The sequence below is a fragment of the Watersipora subatra genome, chromosome 1 (genome assembly GCF_963576615.1).
Source record: "Watersipora subatra chromosome 1, tzWatSuba1.1, whole genome shotgun sequence".
Taxonomy (NCBI): Eukaryota; Metazoa; Bryozoa; class Gymnolaemata; order Cheilostomatida; family Watersiporidae; genus Watersipora; species Watersipora subatra.
This window is the reverse complement of record NC_088708.1, coordinates 49,485,926-49,508,472: the sequence shown is the minus strand read 5'-3', so window position 1 is coordinate 49,508,472 and position 22,547 is coordinate 49,485,926. Positions and strand designations below refer to the sequence as shown.

Below are 22,547 nucleotides of genomic sequence, written 5' to 3'. Positions count from 1 at the left end.
GATATCTCATGCACAACAAGAACAGCAACTAGATGACAAGGAAGTGAATAATGCAGAAGAGATGAATAATGATGAGTGATGAGTCACATGGCTACTTAGCCTCAGACCCTCTGGTGCCATTCTGATTATATTTCCTTATTTACCTCTCGATGACAACCAGCAATGCAAAGCTAACATAATAAGAAACTGTTCAATAGTGACTGCTTTGTCATTTTCTATGTATTAGCAATGGCCTGTTAGTTGACACACATTAGCATCACCAGTAGTGACTGGTGCCTTCACTTCTTTCTTCAGTGTCCAATCACATTTGTGTTAGTGTATATTCTAGTTGACTATTAGCCAATAGTAGTTCTGAGAAACAACTGTTAAGTTCATCAAACAGTTCAAAGAATGCTTAAAATGGCTGGCTTCATTTCAGCGAACTTTTTTGTCTGCAGAATGATGAGCTTTGTGAGCAGCCATTTTAGCTGATGATCTACTGTATACATGTAGTCTTTCACACGAATCATACCCATGTAAATTTAACTCTATTATAGTTGCTGTAATACAGCGTTACAAAAAAAAAATTGTATAATGTATTTCTTTATGGTGTAGATCAGAAACTTCAGCGTGTATGATTGGGTGTTGAAGTAAATGGCTTAAATTTTTGCTAGTCGAAAATATGCAAGAAAAATCACTTTAAGAAAAAGTTGTTCACAGTTTACAAAAAATACCAGCTATAACTGCAGCGGGCGGGTGCAGTGTTGAACCTTCTGTAGTCACTAAAAAGACAAAAACTATTTTAGTCATAGATAATCTCACTTAACTGTAATGAAACATTTGATACAAATAAAATCCTTTGCTTCAGTTAATTAATAGAGTGACTAATTCATTCTGTGGTTACTCGTGCTTTGAAGTAGTTCTCATAAGTACATACAACATAACACTCTGTAGTTACTAGTACTGTGAAGTTAGCCCTCATACATGTAAGTACATACAACAAAACACTCTGTAGTTACTAGTACTGTGAAGTCAGCCCTCATAAGTACATACAACATAACACTCTGTAGTTACTAGTACTGTGAAGTCAGCCCTCATAAGTACATACAACATAACATTCTGTAGTTACTAGTACTGTGAAGTCAGCCCTCATAAGTACATACAACATAACATTCTGTAGTTACTAGTACTGTGAAGTCAGCCCTCATAAGTACATACAGCATAACACTCTGTAGTTACTAGTACTGTGAAGTCAGCCCTCATAAAAACATACAACATAACATTCTGTAGTTACTAGTACTGTGAAGTTAGTCATTATAAGTTCATATAAGTAATAACTATTACATATAGTAACATAGTATCTGCAAGTAGATAGATGCTAGCAAAAAGTATATCAGAAAAGAATACCGTATCTCATGACTGAGTTATAAATTATAAGTCAGTGGTTTTAGCTCTTCTATGCTTTCTATTACTCACCATGAATCCCTATAGTATTTCAAATAATATATACAATGTTTGGTAAACCTATCATGTTTTTAAGGCCACACCTGAACATCCTAACTGACAACCTACTGATAGCCAGATAAACAAGTACGTTTAAAATGGTTGAAATTGCAGTGTTCAGTAATAAATATGTGTGTATTAAAAATATTTGAATCAAGTCACAATTAACTTGACCAAACAGGAAGAGATTAGTCTTCTCCGCAAAATATGTATGTTCGTGCAAAGAACTCTTTGTCCGTTTAAACCCCAATTGAACCAAATGCAAGTATGTAGATACAGGTGTGAACATGGGTATAACAGGTGTATAACAGGTGTATAACAGGTGTATACCAGGTGTATAACAGGTGTATAACAGGTGTATAACAGGTGTATAACAGGTGTATAACAGGTGTATAACAGGTGTATAACAGGTGTATAACAGGTGTATAACAGGTGTATAACAGGTGTATAACAGGTGTATAACAGGTGTATAACAGGTGTAAACAGGTGTATAACAGGTGTAAACAGGTATATAACAGGTATACTAATGTGAAAATACTGTAAAAAACCGTTTTAGAAATACAGCATGCAATGGAAATTTGCTATCCCTGGTTTCAAATGAACAAAGTTCAAATTTGAATTAAACGAAATATTGTTGAAAACCTATTTGCTGCAACATACAGCAGTGTCAATATACAGGAAATATTGGAACTGAGTAACTTTATGTCAAGGTTAATTGCAACTAGAAGCCTACCTACATATAGCTTAACTTTCCATATCATAATAATATCATCTTTGACCAGAAGGAAAGGGAAGCTTGGCAACATAAAAAATCAAAGAGCCAACGAAACCTTGACGATGTTAAGAATCTGTGCATACATCAAAGTTCAATGAGTTGAGGCAAAAACTAATAATTCCTTGTCTGCTCATTGCTGCCTTTTCACACTATAACAGTCTTGCTGTCAAATAATCAATAAAAAACGACAATCTGTCATTGGTAAAGTTTAATGGTCTTAAAAAGAAAAAGACACTCCTAGAATTATAAGCAGCTAAAATGCAACAATTTTGACTATAAAAAATAGCAGATCATCTCAAAGTTTTTAAATATGTGAGCGCCACCACAACCTTGTAATTATAAGCGATGCTGCTTGTACAGTTTTGGTGCATGTTCATGTCTGTGCCAATGTGAGTGCACTCATGATTAATTGAACCTGTGTACATAGCAATTTTCCTTCAAAATCTCCAACCAAAACAATAGTTAAGAACATCCTTACGTTAGCTAGCAGCTATTCTGCTTGTTCAGAATAACGAAACTCGGTTAAAACATTGTAAAACATTTCAAGTTACCAAACTATATGACGGTCTTCGTTGAGTTCCATTTGTCATCAAACAAGCACGGTTGCTTATGAGCCTTGAACAGTTCAGCTTTGACACAATGTGAGAAATATTAATGTGTACTTTTAAATGACCTTCTTAAAGACATACAAAAGAAAAGGCAACAAAAAGCATATGCCAGTATATGTGTTCCTAATCTATAATATTATAGACAATGCGTTCTTAACTTTTTAATATTATAAGCAGGTTTACCATTTGTCTTGAATCTACTCAGGAGAGACGTGACTCTACTCAGGAGAGAGTCTTGACTCTGCTCAAGAGAGAGAGTCTTGACTCTACTCAGGAGAGAGTTTTAACTGTACTCAGGAGAGAGGCTAACAAAACACAATGCAGCGGCTTTTCCATCTTTCCTGTAAAAGAAGAAATTGCAAAGTACTAAAGGGAAAACATACAGTCTACAATTAACTCACGAGAAACTCTCTACTGGCCTTCTCCTAAAATGCATCTAGTTGTACATGCTAACCAACTCTAAGAATTACTATATACATGTACATTTACTTCTGATGACTAACTTCACAGTACTAGTAACTGGAGAGTGTTATGTTGTAGGTACATATGAGGAGTGACTTCACAGTACTAATAACTACATAGTGTTATGTTGTATGTAATTAAAGGCCTTCAGCTAAAGATTGAATTGGTCACTCTACTAAATTGAAGCAAAAAAATTCATTTGTATCAAATATTTCCATACAGGTCTGTGAGAATTTTCATTACAAAAATTTTTATGCAAAAAAGAACCCTTTTTTTGTAATTTTTCCTAAAAGATTTTTTTTACAAAAGGTCTTACAAAAAATTATGAGAGAAAGTGTTTTTTTTCAGTGACTACCCGAAGTACAACAATTCACATGTGCACTGCTGTCAAAAATGTTCACCTTAATAAAATGTGTACTACTTTACTTTAAAGGGATTTTCCTCGCATCACTTTTACTTGCAAAATATTAAGACAATCACTTCAGCATTCAGCCATACGCACTGAAAATGCTTATCTACGCCGTAAGGAAATAATAATTATGTCCAATATTTTTGTTATATAACACTTTATTACACGAGCTATTATGAGTTTATACCTACATGTGTAGGATTCGTCATTTGAAGGATTACATACAGTCCATCATGGAGTGTCACTAGTTTTAATGACTTCTCACAGAGCTCATTATTCTGCAGACAGTCTCAAGGAGTTTGCTGAAATGAAGCCAGCTACTTCAAGCATTCTTTGAATTATTTAATGAACTTAACAGTGGTTGCTCAGGACAACTATTGGCTAATAAACTAGAATATAAAGTAAAATGGATGTGATTGAACACTGAAGAAAGAAGAAAAAGTGGCTTCATTAGCAACACTAATTTGTCTCAACCATAGAAAATGACAAAGCAGTCACTATTGAACAGTTTCTTATTATGTTAGAATGATTAACATAGCTTTGCATTGCTGGTTGTCATCGAGAGGTAAATAAGGAAATATAACCAGAATGGCACCAGAGGGTCTGAGGCTAAGTAGCCATGTGACTCATCACTCATCATTATTCATCTCTTCTGCATTACTCACTTCCTTGTCATCTTGTTGCTGTTCTTGTTGTGTATGAGAAATCCATATATATATGCATTTCTGTACATAATATGATTTGGCACCACTTAGCACAATGTTTGAAAGGTATAAATAAAAAAGAAGATATGAAAAATGATTTGATGTATTATGATAAAATATACTATATCCCTTTGAGACCCAAGAGATTTTGAGTAAATATTTTAAACTTGCAATTATGTTTCTATGACAAAATTAGACAAAATAACACATAAAACCAAGTTTTCTTTCTAAATGTATATTATCGGCAGCACTACTGACTGTCCCCTGTAGAGGACACTGGAACTCGGTGACTATAAAAGTGGTCTAAAACACTTGTTATAGATGCAACATTAAAACTAAGCATAAAGGCATGAAACAGAAATCAACAATTTAAAATTGTAAGCAAAACTAGCAGGTACTTTTATGAAATAACATGAAGCAATTTCTGCTTGCATTGATACACAAAAAAACATTGCATTTTGTGCAGCGTATGCTAGTTTTGTTCGAGCAACCTTCTCGTCTACAACGACCACTATTATTCAGTTTCACTGCTTCTGGCAAATGTTTTGCTCCCTTTTCCCGATTGTACGCCATTGGAAGTGGAACTATTTTTCTGGTAGTTTGTAGCTCGTCATCCGTCAAGTAATCACTATCAGCTTCCTTTGCTGCTGATGCTATTATTTGTTCGCCCATAATGAAACGATAGTCAAATAACTGCATGAGTTTGTTTGAAGAGTTGGATTGTCTCTGAGTAAGCCAGCAGTTGTTAACTGCTAAGTCTAGAAGATGATTTATCACACGAATGGGCCATCGTTTTGACCTTGCTGTTACTCTGTGGTAAGAAATGGCTTGGTCACAAAGATCAACACCACCCATCGATAAGTTGTATTTTTGAACAACCGCTGGTCTGGGTACAGTAATGAATTGCTTTTTTTGCTTACACCATCTTTTACAATCTTCAACTGGATGCAATCCATGCAAAGAAGACGCCATTAAAATGCTTTTTGTGTCGAACCATTTTACGATGCTAATTGGTTCATTCCCTCTACTCACTGTAACAAATTGCTCCATTGTGCCCCTTCCTTTTGATTTCATGACCTTGTCAGAAGAGAACTGCACTGGCACATATTTAGCACTTATCGTTCCAGTAAGAGAGATACTTTGCTTGGCTAAATGCTCAATCAGTGGAATTGTTGTAAAAAACCTGTCACAGAACACATGCTTGCCTGGCCCTAAATCTTTTGTTAAACGAAGCACCGCTCCTACTCCTTGCCCTCCTGATCCATCTTTTAACTTGAATTTAGCAAATGTTCCTTCTCCTCTATAAATTTCAAAATCATAAACTAGTCCACTTGAACCCGCCAAAACAAAGTTTTTTAAACCTGTGGGGTTTGGTTTCCTTGGAACATACTGCCGTGCTGGACACCTGCCTGTGAATGAAATCATCTGCTCGTCAATGCTTAAGAAATTTTCTCGCGGTAATTCAGTGCAGATATTTCTGATATGCTCCACTAATGGTGTAACTTTCCACAACCTGTCCTCTTTTTTAGCTTCTTCACTTATGAGCGCATTATCTACAACTTTCAAGTTGTTCCGTATCTTAAAAAAACGATTTCTAGTCATCGCATTTGCAACAATAGGCACTTTGGTTTTCTTTTCCCAATACATCCTGAGGCGCTTCATGCCGATGCATCCGATTACCAAGCTGATCCCAAAAAACGTTTTGATCTCAGCAGGCGTAACCTTCAGAGATTTACCTGAATGCTGAGTATGATAGCGATTGGTTAAATCCGCCATTGACTCAAATATTTTATTAGAAAAATACTTGCCAATGGCTTCTACTGGGCTTTCACAATCATCCATCTCAGCAGTTTGATGTAATACTTTGAACTTGCTGGCAAAGCTATCACTTTTGCGGAAAGAGCATGTTTTTTTTAAAGATTTTTTGCTCCTTTTTGATGGTGGTGGCTCAACATCATCATCTGATTCCTCGGAATGATTCAATAGGGATGCACTGCTAGGGTCATAATCTACATCTGCATCACTGTCATCTGAACATAAGTCTAGGTCAGAGTCGTCAAGCCGTTCTAATACATCAATGGCATCAATGTCAGTTAAATTTCCTGATGGTCTTTTCCTTGGTAGTCCTAAAATGAATAAAAACAAAAATGCTTCAGGTTTAACATTAATCCTAATAGTAAAGATAATCGAAATTTATTTTATTTCAGTATTTTTAATTATAGCTATTCAGCAAAATATTTAGTGGGAATGTGAAAGACTTTTTTAGCTAACATGAAATAAAAACCATTAAATAAGATGAAAAAGCTGTTAGAAAGAAACATTCACCATAACTTTAAATTTATAGTTGATCTAATTCATAGGCATCAAAACCCAATGTCCCTTGTGGGGGACATTGAAAAATTATTTTCAATAAAAACAGTAGCAAAAACGTTTTTGCAAAGCTTTTTTGAGCTTGTGATAGAGGAATATGTTCACAGCAACAATAACTAATCAAAACTTTTTAAACACTAGAAAAACTTAGTTAATTGAAGAATTTACCTGAAGAAGTTGAGGCACATGGATCAGAACAGGAAGCAGCCATTTTGTTTTTGTTGTAGTTCTCTACTGAAGGAGGTAGCAAATATAAAATTGTGAGAGAACAACTCACAATTTGTCCCTTAAATAGGAAATATGGTTCTTAGTTTCTATAATTCATTTTTGTTGATGATACTGTATAGTTTATGACTGTCCTCTGAGGGGGACATAAGGACTCAAAGGGATATAAAACAGTCCATAATATAACAGTACAAAGTACATCTGCAGTAATTTTAAAACAATCAGAATAATTTGTACTAATAGCATTTTAAACTACTAATAAAGCTACATCAACTTTTACAAAAATTCCCAAAGTCCTTGAAATTAACTCCTCAAATTTGTGTTTATAATCACAAGCTATTTCAATTTATGATACTGTTTCTAAATGAATAAAGTGCAATTTGTCATGAGTCGACAGCAAGAAATAGTATGTCTTTAGATCTAGTAGTTAATTAAATTGTATGAAAGCTATGAATTGTCTCCTCTTGTGGGACTATAGATTTTTGTTCTACAATGTACTATTAGAATATTTTGCGGGCCAAATACGAAACATTCTTTAGAATACCTTTAATCTAGTACCTCTTATAAAGGTATTTCTTGCAGAAAGAGCCATAGAAATTTCGAAGTTTACTTCCACATTTTTTTCACACACACGCACCCACTCGCACGCACACAACGATGTGTGTCTGTTTGTCTGTGTACACTCTCTGAGTTTCCACATTTTATGTCAGACTTCACGCAAAAATTGCACCCATATGTTCAGAGCCTTCCACCAGATTGTTACAAGCATTTGGTCGCAAAGCATCATACATGTATAATACATACATACATACATATATACAGGTATATATGTATATGTAATTATCGATACAGGTTCTAGTAGTTACACCTGTACTAGTTGTAAAGGTGTAACTGTACAACTAGTACAGGTTACGCCTGTACAACAAGTTACACCTGTTGTACAGGTGTAACCTGTACAACAAGTTACACCTGTTGTACAGGTGAGTAACTTAACTCAATGAGTTAAGTTACTCACCGGATAACTTAACTCGATGAGTTAAGTTATTCGATAATTTAACTCAACTCGATGAAAAATAACTGTCCCTGTTCCTGTATGAAACTGAGGCTAAGTGTAAATGGTACAGCCCCAACTTTGTGCACCTCTCAGTTGTTTACATACAGATATATTTATAGCTAGCTATAGCAATCCAGATTCAGAGAAGCCAGCCCTTCAATTTCCATTCAGTGATGCCACAGTGCCCATAGCACTAATGTACGGGATCCAAGAAAAAACAAGCTCATAATTCTCCTTAGAAATTCTTTATCTTCGACAGAAAGGAACTCACTCCGCACACAAGTTAATTAGAGACTAATAACGCTGACTCCGCTCCCTGTATAGTATTAACTATCCGTTTGCTGCTCATCTCATTTATTACATGGCAGCGTTGTGGAATAATTACACACATTACGTGTCTACATATATTGGTTATAAACTAGGCTTTGTTAGATTCTCCAGATTCATGAGTCTGATGTTAGAGAAGTAATTTTAGGAGGCGTTCGTCGCGAGTAGAAGAGCCAACATGAGCAGACGTAAAGTAGCATACGCGAAAAAGAACTGCATCGATCCGGAAGAAGAGGGTAAGCTTTGTTAAATCATTTTCAAAAATTCGCTGTAAACAGGTGGAAGACTGAGCTGTAGACTTGTAGCGCATGTAGCTTCAAATGGGATGATAAACACGATGAAAAATGAGAAAACTTGATGCTAAGAGACAGCATAGCTGTCAGTTACTGGTTAGGGTTACGGCTACTCGAACTTATATCAAGCTACGCTGGATATCAGTGAATCAACATTCACTAGTTTTAAGTAGAAGCCAATCGTTATTATTAGCCATTATTAATATTATTACTTATTATTTAGGTTCACGCTTTGAAAAATCAGTATCAATATGAGTTTCAGAACAATCTAAGTCACTGCCGCAGTAACGCTTACCATCTTTTAAAGTCTATCAAAAATTCTAACATTTTGACGTTGAGCCTCAGAGTGCTATATAATGCAAAAGTTTAGCTGGTTGTTGAGATACCATATGCTTTTCCGAAGCAGTTTCTCGTGTACCTTCTGCGGTTTTCAAGGGTTCAAAAGGTAAATAACTGAAAAGGATACAATTTAACTTTCCATCGCTATAATTCACACTGTACAACTCTTCATGTCATAGACATCCGATAAATTTAAAGGGTACTCAGGGACACTAGCCTACCAATATTTAAATATGACAATTTTGTGAAACATGGGCCACTAGGGACAACAATGGCGTCATTAGAATACTCCTTTGTCAAGGTAACTCAGGGCTGTTGTTGTGAGTAGATTTTTATCCTTCAAGATAAGAGAGAACTTAAAAAATTAACCTAAATTAAAAGAAATTCTTATATTGCTAGTACAATGCGCTGTCTGTGTTCGATCTCTGGCTGTACCATTTGACGATAATAGTGGTAACTTTATATAACTTACAGACAGCACTTACTGACTTACAGCATCTACAGACTTACTTCAATAAGGTTTCCAGTTTCCTATTTAATAACCTATCACTAGTGTAAAGGTTTGCTTTAGCTATTATTACTTGATATTGCGTAATATGAAATGCATTTAAATTTGGTTTTCACTATCTGTTAAAAGCTTTTTAAAAGCAAAACTGTGAATACTGATGAAATAAATATTATTATAATTAGAACTAATTTAAATAAATAGATTTTAAGTATTCAATGAGTTGAAGACTGCAAGTATAAACAAAGCAATATTTGATTCACTCATTAAAGCAAAACATGCTTTGATGAGTGAATCCCATTGGATAACTTTAGAAAGTATTTTAAAATTTACATTCGAACTATTTTAAGGAGATAAAGTGAAAAGCATAAACAGTACTTAGTTTTATCACTAGTATAATTACAATGTGAGTACTGACTAGCCTTTTACAAATGGTTTTTGTTGCGGCTGAAATACATAAACATCTTTCATAGGCAGCTAGTTTCAGTCAGCTAGGTTCACTGTCTTTAACACTAGGAAAGTCATCCAATTTGCGTGCGGTATACTTTAGTTACGCTAATGTTACTGTTGTATTCAGGAGAGAAACTTCCTTTCGAGCCTCGGAACATCACAGTGCGTACAGATAGATGGGTCACTAAAGATTTTACAACAGGAGAAATACTCGGCAGGCAAGGCAAATCTTTTATGGCTGACCTTCCTTCTGCTCATTATTCCTTGAGTAGTAGTTAATGTTTCTTTAATTGCTTCAGAGCTGGCAGCGAACAAAAATCATTGTTCATGTAGAAACTCCACCTTTTACTTTAGCTGCTACTTTTTGCTGTATATAACTCACCCATCACTCGCCCACGACTCGCCCACGACTCACCCACCACTCACCCACCACTCACCCACCACTCACCCACCACTCACCCACGACTCGCCCACGACTCACCCACGACTCACCCACGACTCACCCACCACTCACCCACCGCTCACCCACCGCTCACCCACCACTCACCCATCACTTGTCCACCAATCACCCACCACTCGTTCAGCACTCATCTATCACTCGCCCACAACACTATGCCATGACTTTCCCACAATTGACCCATCACTCACCAACTTCTCCCTCACCATGCGCTCACCCCTCGCTCATCACTCACTCATTTTTTGCCCACAACTCTCTCAAAACCTTCCAACAATTTTCCCACAACTCGCCCATAATTCACCTTCCACTCATTTCACTTACCCACCACTCACCCACCACTTGCTCACAACTCTACCATGACTTTCCCACAACTTGCCCATCACTCACCAACTACTCACCCACCACCCACCACTCACCTAACACTCGACCACCACTCACCCATGACTCACTCACCACTCACCCATGACTCACTCACCACTGCACAGAACTTCATATTTAGTATTGTTAATGCAAGCTTTTAACGAAGCCTCGTATTTTACGGCAGGTAAAATTTTTACCTGCTAAAGCTTAATGATCTAATGTAACTTCCTTTTAAACACAGACAACTATATTGGTCCATAGAAAAAATGTCTCCGTAAGTACAGGATAAGAACTATTTCACGTTAGTCTTTGGGTGTTCAACCAGTGAGCTAATGAAACCCATTACATATTACAAACACTTGGTGAAGCTTTAAATTGTGTTAATGACGCTGGAGGAATAAATAAGGACATCTCAGAATCAATTAGCTGTCTCATGCCTCCGACAGCAGTAAAAAAAAGATAAACTTCAGAAGCATAAGCATTCCCTGTGGAAGATTGACAACTTATAGTTTCCTACCTTGAAATAAGACCGGTGTCCAATCACATGCTAGAGTTGTGTTCACCTAAAAATTGTATTGTATTCGCTGTATGATCACATTCAACTATTTGCTGGCCATTATTGAAGATGCTTTTCATTCTCTTGAGCTCATTTAAACGGCTTGTGATATCCACTAGCAGCTCTACCCAATATGCTTCAGGATCTATTCAAGTGTATGTTTAAGTTTTTCTTATTAGAAAAACACGTCTTTCTAATAATGAAGGAGAGCTAATTTATATACTTTAATGATACTGGTCACTGACCTCTAGGGAGTAATGAGCTCTACGTACCGAACATGCTGGTACAAATTATTGTTATTAGGGGGAAGTTTGGAGAAGTGAAAAAGTGTGTGGAAAAGACCACAGGTCTGAAATTAGCTGCTAAGTTCATAGCCATACACTGCGACAGAGATAAGTCAGCAGTCATCAAAGAGATTGAGCTGCAGTCTACACTACACCATACTAAGGTGCTGCAACTCTATGATGCATTTGAAAAGGATAGGCAGATGTGTATCGTCATGGAGCTGTAAGTTTGTTAAACTATTATGATATCGCAGTAAACAGAAATCTAACTGTTTTGGGCGCAGTTGTCTAGAAGAGTGCTTTTTATTGCTACAAACAAGGAGTGAGCAACTAAAAAGATCTTGATTGCAAAGATGAAATGTGGAAAGTGGATGCGCCACACCGCATATATGCTGGTTCCTAATTAACTCAGATCTGAAGCGCAATTTTGTGTAGAAAGGTATGTAGAGAGTATCCTCATAGTGCACAGCTACAAGCACTACTTTGGTGTATAGAAAGGTATACAAAAAATACATCTGGTATATTCTTTCACAGCAAAAATCAGCGTAAAAATTAAGTACAAAAGATAAAGAAGACAACTCCATCTGTAAACGCAGCTCTGCTCACACTATTACTCTGAGAATATTCTTCCTAAACTATGTGATCAGAGTTCTTAAAGTGGCATTGTAAACAACTAGCGCTGTTGTTGTGATATCTGATAGACCTTGTGCTGGTCTACTCACAATGGCTGACATGTTAAACACGAAGGTACGTCTAATCAAATACTGGCGATCAGCAGACAAACATCTGTCCATCAACTCATTTATGCAGCTCTCTGAATCACAAGCAGGAATCTTAATCTGCTGAAACTTAAGTCAGCGACCGTGTAAGTGCACCGACAGCAACTCGGCTGCCTCTTTGTTACTCCTCGCAGAGCTCATGAGTGAACGGAGAAGTTTTTGATAGCTAGTTTAGATAGTAATTAGCGTGTACATAAAAGTTAATTATCTCATTAGGTAAGATGTTCTTCCTGTTTGTCTGTAAGCATGTGTGTTATGTAGACCTTAGCTCCATCTGTGAAACCTTGGAATACCTTTTTGTGACACGATAGGATTGCATCAGCCCCAAGTGACTAATCAAAAAAATAGAAAGGACATTCAACTCAGTAATATGAGACTACAGAGTAACTAATGTATAATACCATTGCTGAAATTTACTATATTGTAAAACTCTGAACTTGTAACCCTCCTTGAAACTGTTGCACCAAAGAATTGATTACTGCTTCATAAAATATTGCTTTGTACGGGTGTCGATCCCACATTTATGTTGGAAGACGAACAGCCTACTGCACGCGCCGCTTGATTTCTTTGCAAAGTTGAAAAATAAATAACTTTTACCGTAATAAAAGCGACGTTCCGTGTCGATGACAAATTCTCGTGTGATGGAAGAGTTATAATAATGAACCACCAGGGCTTCACACGCTATAGCCTGTGAAACTTTAAAAGAGCAGGTTCACTTCTAGTAATGCCGAGCTCAAATGGCATTACTAGAACTTTCATTTTCCGTATAAATGCCTCACAATCCATCTGATTTAGAAACTCTAAAAAACACCTTTGCATGCATTTACTACAGTTGCCTTCAATGAACGCATTCATGGATTTCTTGTGGTCACAGCAGTGTAGCAATTTCTGCTGAAAATCTTCACGCATCCTGCGGGTTAATTTGATAAATTAGAAGGAAATGAAACTTTCAGGCAACTCTAGACAGAAAAAATCTATGTTGAAAAAATAACTCCAAAATTTGATGTTATCTACATGCTTTGTGCATAAGTTGTTTATTCTGAATATTAACAATGATGCTGTGTGGTGATGTGATGATGCTGTGAATGGTTTATATGGCTGTACACTACATGACATTCTCTGCATATCTGCAGGGTGGAAGGAGGTGAGCTGTTCGACAGGGTCGTTGACCCCAAATTTGATCTCACAGAAAGAGTCGCCATTCTTTTCATGCGACAAATTGTAGACGGGATGTCATTCATACACAGTCAACACATCATCCATCTTGATATGAAGGTCTGTCATTTGCTATATCTCTACTTCCTGTTGTGCATTTCCCTGCCGTCTGCCGCTAGTGCAGGAAATGGTTTCTGCAAATAATTGACAGCTTGTAACTCTTTGTAAGTTTGTCTAGCTAGCCCCTTCCTCTAGCTGACCATTACCAAAGCAGACTCACATTTGCTGGCTTGTAGTTAATGTTTCCCTCTTGCCAAACTCACGCTACATGTATATGCTGCTTTTGTACAATTTAACTCATTCATTCTTGAAGATATACACCTAAAACATAAAAAAAACCTTTTATATCTGCATAACTACATATTGTAACACATTCTGTGTAAATCTTGTAGCAAAATGGAAATTACCCACCCTTGCATGCTAAGTAAGCTCTAACCTTCGTACCTAGCATGCATTAATCTTGTAATTCTGTTGTCTTGCTCGAGTTTATAGCCTGAGAATATAGTTTGTGTGGCAACTACGGGCACCCGAATAAAGATTATAGACTTTGGTTTGGCACTCCGCTACGATACTGGATGCGGAATCCGAACAATGGCCGGTACTTTAGAGTTTATGGCTCCTGAAGTAGCTAATTTTGAAGATGTTTCTCCAGCAACAGACATGTGGAGTGTTGGTGTGATATGTTATGTACTGTAAGTATTTTTGCATATTGTACCACAAACATACTTACTCATTAAATGTGTTTTTACAAAAACCATTTTCTAATCTGTATTTGGGTAGAATGCTTATAAACAGTGCTTTTGCCCTAGTACTCTACTTAACCCCTAGTTTATGCCGGAGCTTCATCATGTTAATTATAGTGCTTGTGTTTTGTTTTTCTCCCATATTGAACTATTGTTAACCATCTGATCTAAAAGGAGTTTTCTGCTCATTATTAAAAGTAGGCATACACATGAACAAATTATATGTTACAACCTACGAGTTATATTAAATATTATAAAAAATATTTATGAAAAAAAATATATATGAAAAATCCATCTATGACAAAATCCATTAGTTCCCATTTGTCGAGCTTGCAAAAGAATGGTGATTGTCTTCCTTGGCTAAGTGACAAAAGTATTTAGTCTAAACAGCGAGAAAAAAAACAATGTTGCAATGCTGGTGCATGTTCAAATTAAATGTTTCATTCGTCAATCTCAGACTGTCACGCCAAAATATGTTTTAGGAAATCATATAAATCACTTTGATTAGTTGTGTTATAACAAATCAGTTTCCAGACTTTTAGCTTTGCCTCCTTACATTGACATAACCTTATATGACAGCACTTCTGTCATTCTTTCAAAACCCCATTTAATAATATAATCTAAACTTCATGGCATTCTAACGGCTATTATTAGAAAAAAGTGCAAATATGGTCTTGACAGTTTCTAAATACAACATTTCTTCATATAGATAGCAATCGGTTACATGTTGATATATTGGTACAAAAGCAGCACAGATACAGCTGTGAATAGAATAATTCATTCAAATAACTTTTCTGCTTTAGCGTGTCTGGCTTATCTCCATTCTTGGGAAACAATGACAACGAGACGACGTCCAGCATACTCAAGTGCTCCTATGACTATGACGCTGAAGAATTTGATGCCATCACAGCTTCCTGCAAAAACTTTATTTCAAAACTACTTGTTAAAAAACCAGAGTGAGTAAATATGCTTTACTACCATCAAGAGGTACACTGTTTCTTCAGTTCATGACTAATTGCAACCAAACATGGTAGGATTACTCCCAATCACAGTTATGTTAGCATTTTATGAATCAGTAGCAATATTTATTATTTTTATTTAAAATGTTTATTTTATATATTATCTTTTAGACACATGAACATACAAGTACACATACACTTATACATCTATATATATATATATATATATATATATATATATATATATATATATATATATATATATATATATATATATATATATATATATATTTCTCAAAGTATGTCTGTGGATCAGTCATTCCGGCTATACATATATAATAATATAGCTGATAGCTATTTTTAAGCTAATCAAATTAATAGTGTTCATACTAACGCCTGCTTGAATTTACCGCTGCTGTTTTGACTGCAGTTGAATTTGATTAGCTTAAAAATAGTTTAAGTTTCGGTACGAGAGCAATGGACCCACCCGATATTGCCAGATAATGGACTACCTCCGGAACCCGTGAGAGACATTTTGGTGTATGATGAACCCTGGTTATTCTTGGCCAAAAATCGCAGGCAGGCATATTTCCAGAGAAAAAATGAGTATTAACCATTATGTAACTTGGTTGGCCTATTTTATATGAGGTATTCGGATGCATTAATAGGTTGCTCATCCATTAGTAGGTTGTGTTTGGCCGATAGAATTGACATATGTTGGTATTTTTAAATATTCGTACGGAAGACCGCGAATAGTGGGTCTATCCTGTTGTTTGTGTTGTGTTTTGTGTGTGCCGGAAATCCTTCAGTGGGTGACTAGGCTAGCCCGTGCATGCAACGACCTTTGAGAAATATATACCGTATATATAGATAGAAGATAGAATTCTTGCTAAAGCAGTATATTCTGACATTTTGAGTTATTTTTATTGTATGCATTAGCTTCTACATGTATATCGTTTAGACAAAACAGAATGATAATTTTTAATCTAATGCTGCACAATGTTAAAACTGAACTTGTTTGTGCATTTTACTTACCTCACTTTATTTACTTATCTTCTGTTGAAGGATCTTTTTTTATGCATTCCACTGAAGCTTGTACGCTTTCATTCAGAGATCGTCTGACAGCGAGTGAATGTATGAAACACGGCTGGCTGCAGACGATATCTCGGAGTCAGACTACAAGACACTTGTCCAAGAAGTTCCATGTCAAGTTCTTTGCTAGGAGAAAATGGAAGGTACTGTTACATGCTTCAATCTTGAGTTTGAACCTGATCCTTTATTAGGCTTTAACCAATAGTCTCGGTAGCTACCAGTAGCTAATTGCTAATAGCCAATTGTTAGTTGCTAATAGTGAGTTGTTAGTTGTTAGTTTGGAGGTGCTAGTTCCTAGAAGTTTTTAATTCCTAGATTTTGCACTAGTCCGCCACTCACTGTACTAGTTGCTAGTTGCTGTACTAGTTGCTAGTTACTGTACTAGTTGCTAGTGCCTGTACTAGTTGCTAGTTACTGAGCTAGTTGCTAGTCACTGTACTAGTTGCTAGTCACTGTACTAGTTGCTAGTTACTGTACTAGTTGCTAGTCACTGTACTAGTTGTTAGTCACTCTAATAGTTGCTAATCACTGTACTAGTAGCTAGTTACTGTACTAGTTGCTAGTGCCTGTACTAGTTGCTAGTTACTGTACTAGTTGCTAACCACTGAGCTAGTTGCTAGAACTCTGAATATATAAGAAGAAATAGATATGCTAATGTTATTGTATCACTTCAGCTTGAAAATGTCAGCATACTGAACTGTCAAAAACAAGTCTACAATGATATTAGCTTGGTTGTTAGATGGAACTTGATTGTCATCTGTTTTTGTAAGTAACGGTGCATCTTACGTCGGTACAACGCGCATACAACGCATGCGCAATACACATACAAGGCACTTGAAACGCACAAACATTGTGGATACAACGCGCATACACTATCATCACAACGCACATACAACGGTCAATGGAAAATAAATAGAATACTTTGCGTAATGTTTTAGACCTGTTTTATTAACAGACTATAAATATAAATAGAATATTGAATAATAATATAATATTATTACTACTATTATTATTACACATTGATATTATTAATAATATTAGTGTGTTAACAGTGTCATGTTGTGACGCATGCGTTGGTAATTGTGTCGGTGTTGTATCCACAATGTTTGTGCGTTGCAAGTGCCTTGTATGTGTGTTGCGCTTGCGTTGTATGCGCGTTGTACCGACCTAAGATGCACCGTTACCTTTTTGCAAAAGGTAACATTTTCACATGCTTTGCATACACATCAATGTAATATATCATTTTTTACATTTAAACAGAGTTCATCTTAAATGGCTCTATATTATTTGTGATCATATGATGCGACTAGCTGATGAAAATCATGAATACAGTTGCAAAATTTTCTATCGATTTTGTCTATTTTCTATTTCTCTTTATAGAAAGCAATACGTGCAATTGTCGCAATGAACAGACTCGAGCGTTGCAGCGCTAAGTTTATGTCAAGAAAGTCTAACACTATAGTTGGAGCTGAATGCAAGCCGATCGGCAATATGCAGCCAAAAAAACCAGAACCTGAAAAAAAAGATGAGAAATATGACTGGCGAGCTAATTTGGAAGCCAGAAAGAAACAACGAGAGACAGATAAAAGTGCTGACAGTAGAAGCAAGTTAAATGGACCACTTTCCTCTAGATCAGGGCAAGCGGAGAAAAATACCCAAAATGACAGTAGAATAGGCAGACTTCGTTTAGATGGTGACGCCGGTTCAGGTAGGAAAGCCCGAACTGGCAGTGACGGCAGCCTGCAGTTGTATGGCTCACCTAGTCGAGGCCTGTTACCTGATAGAAACAGACAACAATCGACAGGTTCTCCCAGAACAAGAAGAAGAAATTTGCATGAAAGCAGAGCGAGTGACAATGATACGACTTCTGGAACTAGACAGAGTAGATTGGCTGCCATATCTGGTGGGAAACGAATTTGAAGCAAACCTCTGCCGTTTCAGTTTGCCATTCCCTTGAGATCTACCTTTGTTTTTTATAATTGCCTACATCGCGAGTAGAAATCATGTCCCTCTACTGAAGTCAAAATCAAATATTTTCAAAGGCAAGCTTCTTTTCAGGATGCTTGTTGTCATCTTCACAGAAAGACTAGTTTCTCAATTTTGGCAGCTGATTATAAACTATGCACAGACTCGGATGTATTGCGTAACAAAGTGGCTTGGCAGAAACATCTAGAAATCGTATTAATCTCGTGAGCTGACTGCCTAAAATAATATATTTCTATTGTATTCTAATTTAAATGTGGTGCATATAAAAATATAATTTATTTTCTACAATTAGCATTTCATATCTCAAACGAAATCACTAAACTTCATAAAACAGCTACAGCTTTGCTATTTTATTTTCTTTTTGTTTAAATAGCTGGCTAGACTATATATAAAACATTGCTATGTTCCATTGGGTTTTTAGCTCCTTTTTTGAGCATTAATTCTGTACGTGTATTGCTGAACAACTCTCTGTTGGGTCAGCGCACTTACTGCTTCTTATTATATAATAAATTATTCAGCTTTATTATTGATTCTACATTCTGAAATAAACCTGACTTATGTTTTCTGTAAAAATAATAACAATAGAGGTAAATGCATAGAATAAAATCTGTTAATCCTTTATTAAAGAATCAACAGCATGAGAGTTTACTTGAATTAAGGTAAATAAATGTATATGAACATAAATAGATGACACATTTTCTGAAAGTGTTGGTATAGTGGCGGAAAATACATTTAATTAATGATAACGACCCTTAGTGGTATCACTATTTGAAACCACTTAAGTTCAGGCGAACAGTTAGACATCATTTGAAAGAGACAAATCGGGGCAATCCTATTGACTACACATGTTAGTATCATCACACAACTACCTACACGGCCAACTCAAAAGTCACAATCTACATCAGACCTTTTTCTAGATTTTGCTATTTAAATACAAAGGATGCAAATTAAGCAAGGATTGTTTGATGATGATGCAAACTACTAAACATAGAAACAAGTATTCGTAAGCATTTTCATGTAGGTACAATTTATATGTTGCTTATTTCTGCATTCTTGACAACCCAAATTGTTTGTTCGAGCTTTACATTATCAGAGTGTATGGCTATGCATTATTAGGGTGTGTACCTATGCAATATTGGGTATGTGGCTAGGCAATATCAGACTATCTGGCTACGCAATATCAAAGTTTGTGGCTATGCAACATTAGAGTGTGTGGCTGTGCGATATCAGACTGTGTGGTTGTACATTGTCAGTGTGTAGCTATGCAAGACCAGCTTACACCAACACCTTGCCAACAATACCTTATACCAGACACCAACACCTCTCCAACAATACCTTATACAAGACACCAACACCTCGCCAACAATACCTTAAACAAGACACCAACACCTTGCCAACAATACCTTATACCAGACACCAACACCTCGCCAACAATACCTTATACCAGACACCAACATCTTGCCAACAATACCTTATACAGGACACCAACACCTTGCCAACAATACCTTATACAAGACACTAAAACCTTGCCAACAATACCATATACCAACCACCAAGATCTTGCCAACAATACCTTATACCAGACACCAACACCTCGCCAACAATACCTTATACAAGACACCAACACCTTGCCAACAATACCTTATACAGGACACCAACACCTTGCCAACAATACCTTATACAAGACACAACACCTTGCCAACAATACCTTATACCAGCCACCAAGATCTTGCCAACAATACCTTATACCAGACACCAACACCTTGCCAACAAAACCTTATACCAGTCACCAACACCTTGCCAACAATACCTTATACCAGACACCAACATCTTGTCAACAATATCTTATACCAGACACCAACACCTCCCCAAAACTGCATTACAGAACACTATGACCCGAAAAGAACTTTTTCTTTCAGTACACATAATCTGCTTTACTACTTTTTGTTTTTTATTTCAGGGTCTTATTTGCTCTAAACAGCAATGACCAGGGTGAATAATGTTAATATCTATCTATCTATTTAGCTTCTGTCTAGAGCTCAGTTCTGAACAAGATGGTTGTCAGTCAGATTTTTTAAAGTAACAAATGTTGGTTTAATTCTGGAGTTAAGCTCAGATCTATAAAAGGAGAGCACAACCCTCAACTAATATAATTTGACAACTATGCTAGACTTGCATAAAGCTACTGAGAGAATCACTGCAAGTGTTTTTCATATAAAACTCAGTCTTCATGCACTTTTTGATGATGTCATGAGCAGTATGGTAAAATGGACAAATATTTCTACTGGTATCCCAACTCTGGAGGGTTTTCTCTGGCATATCGATGTTTCTCCTTCACCTGGCAGAGCAGTGAGCTATGGAAAGAATTTGTTCAATCCCTTTTCACCTTCAACTTAGGTCTATTCATGACGGTCAGCTCGTGGCTGGTCTTATTTGCTGCCTTGCAGATGGTTCATCATAAACCAATATGGCAGATTTGTCTAGATTTATTAATCAAAACAATTTATGTATCTGGCAGGATTGTGTTGGTACTGCTGGCATATGAGTTCATGGTAATGAAGTTCCCACTATATATCAGAGACGCAGCAATATCTGAGCTCTGCAGCTCCTTCCCTATGATCTCAAATGAGGTGAGATTTCTGAACTATTCGTAATCTCTCTTATGACATGAATATAAAAATGAAACAAATATATAATTCATAGCATGATCTATAAAACTTTAGTGTATAATTACGTTTAACAGAAACCTAGAAAATTTTAGTTGGTGGCAAAAAATGTTCCAATGATGTTTTAATATTTGGAATGATAACGCTGAATCCATTAATAACAACATAAACACATTATGAGAAAAAATCAATAAAACTTGAAAATTATTATTATGCACATTTTATTTGTAGTTTGCAAAAAATAGATGGCTTGATCACTTCTGGTTTAATTTGGTATGACTCAACATGGGTTGACTACTCCTATCTAATAAACTGTATGTGATGACATATTGCACAAGTTAACGCTTGCACTACAACTCTTAACACTTGTTGTGGTTTGTTCTACTCTTGTGTCATCAGTTAAGAAAAAAGCACATAATGAACATTTGTTAAACTCTGTTAATGCAATATATAAAAGCATTATATTGCCGCGTAGATATTATATTGATAGACTAACCGAATGCCAGGGGTTGCACAGGAAATTAAATAATTACTTAATGAATTTGAGTGACTTACCTGGTAAGCTAGTAATATAAATCTTTACTAAAACAATGGCAATAATTGAAGCCAGCTTAATAATCATTACGTTAAGCGTAATGATCAACTGTGCTGGTTAATAACTTCAAGCGTGATTATTTCAACTGTACGTTCAGTTGGATATTATAGTAGATTAGTTGCTGGTCTGCAGACCTGAAGGTTCAAAGATCAAACTATCTGCTAAGTAGATTTTTTGTTCTTAAAACTTTATCGCTCTAAGTTGACACATGGATGCCAGACCAACAAACAAAACACAAATATTGAGATTTATACACATGGATATAGATTGAAATATGCACTTCTTTTGATGAAGGGTCCGGTTTTTGACGCTATCAACGCAAGACTTTTAAAAATTAAATACAAATCCAAACAACTCCGCTATAAATTAAACCGCAGCTTGCAGTGAATTTCAAGCCATTTCATCTTGAGTATATTTTCTTAAGATTAAAAATGTTTATTTATTTATATCGTATCTACTCTACACTTTATTCTAACAACCTTAAAGCTAACAATTTTTGTTTCACTTCATCTCACAGCTGTCTTTGCTTGTCTATATCTTGTAGGATATTTCTAGCAGTGTTGGAGTTGTCATCACAGCATTTGCCATGGTCTACTTCACCTACAGCATTTATTACGTACAGAATCAACAGAGTCTTGTATATAAAGCTGTAAACTATGACACGATCGTAAAAGAAATGGTAGGTTTTATATTACAATATCTCCAGTTTGATACAGGTAAAAACTGATGAATTTGATCTTTTAAAATAATTGCAATTGAAGCCTAAATCTCTTTATCAATTGATCACCTCCGATTAGACGTAATAGAATTAAAGTTGAACCTTATCTAAGGTAATATCAACATGCGTGTATC

General features: G+C 36.0%; 2 protein-coding genes across 2 annotated transcripts; one reads left to right on the top strand and one right to left on the bottom strand.

Moving 5' to 3' along the window:
* Positions 1-4,827: 4,827 nt before the first annotated feature.
* Positions 4,828-7,021, bottom strand: LOC137388487 (piggyBac transposable element-derived protein 3-like). Its single transcript, XM_068074975.1, has 2 exons — positions 6,979-7,021; positions 4,828-6,566 (listed from the first exon to the last, which is right to left on the bottom strand). The coding sequence occupies exons 1-2, from the start codon at positions 7,019-7,021 to the stop codon at positions 4,828-4,830; spliced, it is 1,782 nt and encodes a 593-aa protein (XP_067931076.1).
* Positions 7,022-8,444: 1,423 nt separating this feature from the next.
* Positions 8,445-18,951, top strand: LOC137404693 (myosin light chain kinase family member 4-like). Its single transcript, XM_068090927.1, has 8 exons — positions 8,445-8,652; positions 10,131-10,221; positions 11,680-11,883; positions 13,573-13,714; positions 14,147-14,346; positions 15,201-15,353; positions 16,468-16,591; positions 17,829-18,951. The coding sequence occupies exons 1-8, from the start codon at positions 8,595-8,597 to the stop codon at positions 18,366-18,368; spliced, it is 1,512 nt and encodes a 503-aa protein (XP_067947028.1). The 5' UTR covers positions 8,445-8,594; the 3' UTR covers positions 18,369-18,951.
* The last annotated feature ends 3,596 nt before the right edge of the window (positions 18,952-22,547 follow it).